At 33.8% G+C, this 7,296-nt stretch overlaps 1 protein-coding gene and 1 pseudogene across 1 annotated transcript; both read left to right on the forward strand.

The window, feature by feature from the left end:
* Positions 1–924: 924 nt before the first annotated feature.
* On the forward strand, positions 925–6,141 carry LOC132300547 (UPF0481 protein At3g47200-like; annotated as a pseudogene).
* Positions 2,647–3,096, forward strand: LOC132301614 (uncharacterized). The gene has a single exon (XM_059798854.1). It carries the CDS (start codon positions 2,647–2,649, stop codon positions 3,094–3,096), a length of 450 nt encoding a protein of 149 aa, XP_059654837.1.
* Positions 6,142–7,296: the final 1,155 nt, after the last annotated feature.

Here is a 7,296-nt window from a genome sequence, read left to right on the forward strand (position 1 = left end):
GAATATTATCTTTTTGTGAACAAAATTAAGAAAAGCTCGTACTCTAGCGACTTCTAGATATCTGACCTCCAACGCACGTGGCTCCATTAGACTCAGTCTCTCTCTCCTCCGCACGTGTCTTTTCTTTCCGCACTCTTTAGATGACTTCAATTATTAATATCTAAGGTGTAAAGGAAGTGTCCTCATGGATCTTTTGTTTTGGGCATAGATTTCTGTATATTATTTTCTCCTTAATAAAACTCATTTGCCCCTGATATGTCTATTTCATGATGGAAAATTTGTTAGTAGTGGAGCATAAAGCATATTGTCCATGAGCATACATTTCATTACAAGCTGTAGTTTATATAAAATAAAGTATTATTAATCAAAAATAGTTTTGCTTTGTTTGGAGTGATGGAAAAGAAAAGAAAAGAAAAGAAAAGGAGAGAAAGAAAGAGATAGTGCTTTTTTGTTTGGTTTGTTGATGAGGATAGAAAAGATATGAAGGGAAATGATAGCAACTTATGTGACACTTTTATAATATAAAAATAATCTTAACATTTTAATATAAAAAAAATTTATAAAATATTTGAATCCCATCTTAACATTACTTCTCTCACAACTAACATAATAAATTGTAAGTTTATTATCTTCTTTTTCATCTAACTGAATAAAAAAGATGAAAGACACAATATCTTTTTTAGGAATGTCTCATCTATCTTTTTTTTCTCTCCATTCCATCTAATTTTTTTTCTTTCATACCAAACGAAACATTCGTCTCGCTCTCTCTCCCTCTCTACGCGTTTGTCTTTTCCTTTCGTATGAACCTTCCTCTTAGTTGACTTCAATTATTCTTCAGGTTGACTCACTCCTCATGGAGATTCTATAAAACATAAGCTGAAAAGGCAAAAGTTAGTCCCACAGTTCTTCAATAACGAGGTTAGCTTATCCTTGCCATACATCCGATGCGAATTTTATTCGACAATGCACATGTTAATTATTGTTGTTGAATAATTTAGATTTTTATGTGTTGTGAATTGTTTCAGTTCTTGAATCTCTGCTTCATTTTGTGGAATTCAGGTACTTCTCAATCTTTTTAGCTGAAGTATGTTTTTGTTCCAAAGTTATAGACTTCTAAAGTGTTTATTTATTAAATGTTGATTTCAGTGGATTCCATTTTCTAAGTTTTTGCCTTGATATTGGATAATTTATGATTCTTTGTTTTTCAATTAATTGACATGTAGTTTATTAGGTGTAAAAAAGAGTTGAGAATTCATTAATTATGTTAGTTTTGACAACATATGCTTATGGGCTCGAAAAGAAGAAAAAAAAAAAATTATATATATATATATATATATATATATATATGGTCATTTCCAACGAACAAATATAATACTGTGTGGTGTACAGGAATAAAAAAGAATGCCTATTCAACAACGCTTGTCAATGGAGTGGATACTGATCCGGATCCGATCCGAATCCGATCTGATTAGTCGGATATGAATTGAACAAAAAATCCGATAACCCAATTACGATTCGAATCCGATAATCCGTTAACTTAACAAATCGGATATAGATTATGCTGACCCGATCCGATAATAATTCGATCAGATTAAAATTATATATAATTATTTATCAATAATTTTACATATATACGTATTTATATATATATATTTATATATATCAATACTCCTATTAGAATTGTATTAGATGTAACCCAAAAATTCAAAATAAAAAATAAAAAAAGCATAATGTTATATATACAATAGTGTGATATTCTCATCCACATGCTAATAAATCTCTTAACATACGTACTAATAATATCATACTATTTATTCATTAACAAAGAGTAAATATTTTTTTTTTTTTCCTTTCATATTTTACTTATCTTTTGTTTTATATCTTTTTCTTATAATCATTGTTTTTCTTATTCTCTTTTGACATTAATTTATATATTTTTCTTCTCTTTTTTTTAATATAAAAAACTTACATTTTTATCGGATCGGATTGGATCGACTAAAATGTTTATCGGATTCAGATCAGATCAGGCCTGATCCGATCCGTTTACAGGTCTAATTCCAACCATTCCTTTATTAATTTGATATGTAATTTAAAGTGGGAATGACTGTTTCATTGGAATGAAAATTCATTCTACGGAATGAAAATCTATTCCACAACTAAAACAATAGAATGACCATTCTATTTCCAAGTAATTTTTTTAAAACAAATTAAGTTCCTAAAAAATTCTCATGATCGAAAGCCTAACAACAACTATCACTGCCTTCCACCACCACCATTATCACCACCGCAACCACTACCACTGCCACTGCCTTCTACCGCTGCCACCATTGTCGCTTTCCACCATCGCCACTTCCACATCCACCTCTACCACCGCCACCGCCACCACTGTCACTGTCTTCCACTATCACTACTATCAATCGATTTCCACCACCGCAATCGCCACCACCTTCCACCGTCGTCATTGCCATCACCGCCACCTTCCACCATTACCACTTCCCTGATTGCTAATACCACTGCAACCTTCCACCACCACCGCCTTCAACCAGCATCTTTGCCACAACCACTACCACCGCCTTCCACCACCACCACCACCACCACCACCACCTCCACTGCTTTCCACCACAGTCATTGCCACCACCACCGTCAATGTCACCGTCACCACCACTGCTTTCCATCACCACCACTTACACCACCGCCCACCGTCACCACCTTCCACCAACACATCCACTGTCTTCCACCATCGCCATTGCCACTACTTCCACCTTCCACCACCAACACCACCACCTCTACCACCTTTTACTATCGTTATTGCCACTGCTACCACTTACACGTACCACTGTCACCTTTCATCACCACCGCCTTCCACCTACCGCTATCGTTACTACCACAAGTTACACCATTGCCACCTTCGACCACCACCACCACTACCGGCTTCCACCACGACCACGGTCTTCCACCACCACCTCCACTGCCTTCCACCATCGCTATCGCCAATGGCTTCCTCCTCCATTACCACCGCCACCTTCCACCACCAGCACCTATACCACTTCCAACACCATTGTCCCCACCATCCACCATCGCTACCATTTCTTTTAACAAAATTAAAGAAGAATGTTATTTTGTTAATTTAATTTATTTGTCACTGGGATGGGTATTTTGAAGAATTTAATTTAAAATTCATTCCATTCTAGGTTTTAAATTTGTTTAACCAAACACTAGAATGATTATTATCATTTCATTCCTACATCATTTGGTATTTGTAACCAAACAATAGAATGATCATTCCATTCCATTTCCACTTGCATTTCATTCCGTTCCTACACACCAAACGTAGTATTAGGGTATGCTTAATTTGTCACTCCAAAAATAATGTTCTTAGAGGATTATAAGAGATATTTATCTAAAAGCAGGCCTCTTTTGAACTGATTTTTCAAAACAAAATTATCATAAATTGTCAACTAAGCAAATTTTTATATAGTTTTTTTATTTTCAGTATCCAGAAAATTGAACCAAGTATGCCCTTATTTTTTTTGTTTTCATTGTTGGGAGTGAAAGATTTATGTTTGTTGTGGAAATTTCACATATTTTATAGAAAACACAAAAGATAATGCATCAACTTATTTATATGTAATGATTCAAAATAATGAACAAAAACATCAATGGAAAAATGAAATAACAATGCTTTCATTAAACTAAATTAATAATACATCAACTTCGATTTGCAATTCTTTCAATAAAATGAATTCTTCAACAATATGAACAACATGGATATAGCAATGAGTAATGAATTTAAGAATATAAATAATTCAACATAAGAATATTAATATAATAATAAAAATTAAGAAGGAAAATAATAATTGTAAAATAGTTAAAGAATGAGATGGCTTGATTATAGATGTATGTGCAAATACATTGACCTAAGCTAATAGTCCTCCTTTATGTGGGTAATGGCGAAACTAATCAACTAGAACAAAGAATAAAATTGATGAAGGGAGCAAAAGAAATTGCACAGATGTTCATCAATTTAAAAGGATAAACTTATAAAACAAAATAAAGAGGGGAGAAAGCCAAGTGTCCAGATTTTATTTAATAAGAATATTTCAATACAAGGATTACAAGTATAGGAATTGTGATTGAACTAAAACACTAATTTTTTATTTTTATAAAAAGTAATGAAAATTTGTTGTTAATTTGGTCACCATTTGATTCTTGCCAGACGTGACCCATGATAAAAATTTATATTTAGGGTGCAAACAGTTGCAAATATATAAAGTGTGTGCAATGGAATTTCCAGCCGTAAATATTTCAACTTTTAACACAAAGTTACTACTCTGTTGGAACTAAGTTTGTCCTTCGGTGACAAAATTTGTTGTCGAAAACGGTCAACAAGAAAAATACAGTTTTTCAGGGAAAAAAAGTTGTGTAAAATCAAGAATAATTAGTATTCAAGTAATTTGAAATCATTTTTTAATTTGGCAAATGATTGAGTTTCATCTTCATGACTTGATGTGCATACTGTATATAGCTTCTTTATTTCCCCGTTTTAGTGTTTTGCTAGTATTTATATACATAGACGTGTGTGCATGTGTAAAAATAATTCATTTTCATGTATTTTCCCGGTGCCGGCAAGACTGACATATGAACAAACAGGTGATACGTACAGAGTATGAGTGAAGTAATGGATCGTCGGGGAAATCTTCAAGAAACAGCGCGACGTATAAAAAGCCGGATTTGTGAATTGCCGCAACCACACCCTGAACCTAGTATATTCAGAGTGCACAAAGCACTACGCAGCGTGAATGAAAAAGCTTACACTCCCATGCTAGTATCCATAGGTCCTTACCACCACGAAAACCCCAACCTGAGTGCAATGGAAGAACATAAGTTGCGTTATTTGCGTTCCTATCATCGACGCGTTAATAACAACAATGACATTGACACCATCAATGTGGAGCATTACCTCCTCGTCATGAAGGATTTGGCAGATATGGCTAAAGCCTGTTACGCAGACCCCATATATCTCTCTGGAGAGAAATTTGTGGAAATGTTGCTGCTTGATGCTTGCTTTATTATCGAGTTTCTTTGCAAATATCATTTAATGGATGAGGGTGAGGCTGACCCTATTTTCATGTCATCTTGGATGAGATTGCAAATCGGCCAAGACCTCATGTTGCTTGAGAACCAGCTTCCCTTCTTCGTTCTCTCTGAATTTTTTAACCAGACCCGGATCCCACCTTACACAAATACGTCCCTCATCGAGTTGGCAGCTTGGTTTCCGGTTAGTATTATGTTACCTAAATGCTATTCCAGAAACTAAACCAACGAACTAATTGGGAAGACATCTGCTGGTGAAAGCAAGCACTTTCTTGACTTGGTGCATAGGCTTTATCTTCCAATACGGAAGAAAAAGCAGGATTCTGGTTCGAATAGTACCCGAATGTCTTGTGTGATAGAGCTTCAAGAGGCTGGTATTAGCTTCAAAGTAAATGAAACTGATGATGTTAGCATGTTTGATATAAGGTTCGAGCAGAGTCACATGACAATTCCGAAAATTGAGGTGCAAGATCGAACAGAAATATTCTTGCGTAACATTGTGGCCTACGAGCAGCATTCTAGTGTGGAACCCAAATATTTCACAGATTATAGGTCCGTTATGGATTCACTTATCAATACGGAAAAAGATGCAAACGAACTACGTCTCCGTGGAATTATTGAAAACAGGTTGGGTGATGATGAGGAGGTGGCTCGTATGTTTAACAAGCTGGGTGATGGAGTAATAGTAGATCCACGGAGTTTCTATTACTCGATTGAATGCCAAAAGGTGAAGGACCATTGTGGAAAATATTGGAATCGATCCAAGGCGAAGTTAAGGCACAACTATTTCCACAACCCGTGGGCAAGTATTTCAACAACTGCAGCTGCTGTGCTCCTTTTACTCACTCTAATACAGACTGTAGTAGCCCTCAAAACTCTTCTTGATAATTAGTTCAAAAAGTAATCTATTATTTTATTACTATGCATATGTTGGGATTTGTATATTCTCGCATAGCGCATTCCTATTTATATTTTATACAATTAGTGAATTTAATGTGTTATGTTTTAATTCATTATGAAATTAATAATATTCACTTAATTACAAGAGATATTTATATGTACGTGAAGATTATCAATACATGAATATAAATAGTAATCATAAATACTTCATAATCGATAATTATGGATGGACTCTTAATTAACAAAGACTTGAACCGGATCCACGCTAGGTCGAGATATATTGCGAGAGCCGTCGTATGCAATTGTTCCCTATCACTGTCATGGCATTTGACTCTTAAGTATAAAAGTATAGACTATTTTATTAATTAGTATTAACTTTGATTTGTTCGGTGGATTTTTCGGAATCCAAAGACCGGCACTTTGGATAGTTATGTAATTTATAGTTAGAGGGTTATATTCTCAATATTTGCATCTTGCTACTAGTATTTATTTTGTATTGATTATAGTTGATCACAAAATAAAATCGAAGACCTTTGTGTGTTTTAGAAAAAATGATTTTCTATGTATTTATTTAGTAAATTATTATTTTGTCAAATAAATGTTTATTGTGATCAAGCCGAAAATAATCAAAGGTACCAAAATAAATATATTAATTTAATAGTCGGATTAATGACTTTATTTATCCTATAACTAATTATGTATAGACAGGTCAAAATGAAACATTGACTTAGAGGTTATTTACTATTTAATTGGAGTTCAATTAATTTCTTTTAGTGAAGTAGAAATTATTTTATGAATTAATTAAATTGGGACCATGGTATAATGAACCGGACCAATTATTAATTCATTGTAGCCAAGAAAATAGTAAGCTCAAGGGATTCTCACCCATAACCCAACTTGATATTGGATGCCCATTAGATTTGATATATCACGTGAATTTTAGAGATTGAGAAATTTATTGTCTTCATGATTATTCTGACTATATATACATGGAGTCCATGTATATTTGAGGTTACGCCTTTGTGCATTATTTTTGGAAGATAAGAAAATATTTATATCTCTAAGATTTTAGGGTTAGTGTTCTAATGGAGGCTCCTATAAATTTAGCTCTTCAAAGTTATTCATAGAGGTATATAGGTGATTTCTAAAGGCAAGATTACTATCGAAGATGAAGGACTAAAGAAGAGGCATATAACTAAAGGATCTACAATAAGTGAGAATATTCACTTTAGATGAGAGATTTAAGGTTTACTCAAATCTTGATGTAAATTTACTAACTCTAAATGAATGGATTATCATCTT

Source organism: Cornus florida, unplaced genomic scaffold (genome assembly GCF_030987335.1).
Source record: "Cornus florida cultivar Cherokee Brave unplaced genomic scaffold, ASM3098733v1 CherokeeBrave_3.0.0_Hap2_Chr03, whole genome shotgun sequence".
Taxonomy (NCBI): domain Eukaryota; kingdom Viridiplantae; phylum Streptophyta; class Magnoliopsida; order Cornales; family Cornaceae; genus Cornus; species Cornus florida.

Coding starts and splice junctions, on each gene's coding strand:
- LOC132301614 (XM_059798854.1), top strand. CDS start 2,647: ATGTCACCGTCACCACCACTGCTTTCCATCACCACCACTTACACCACC.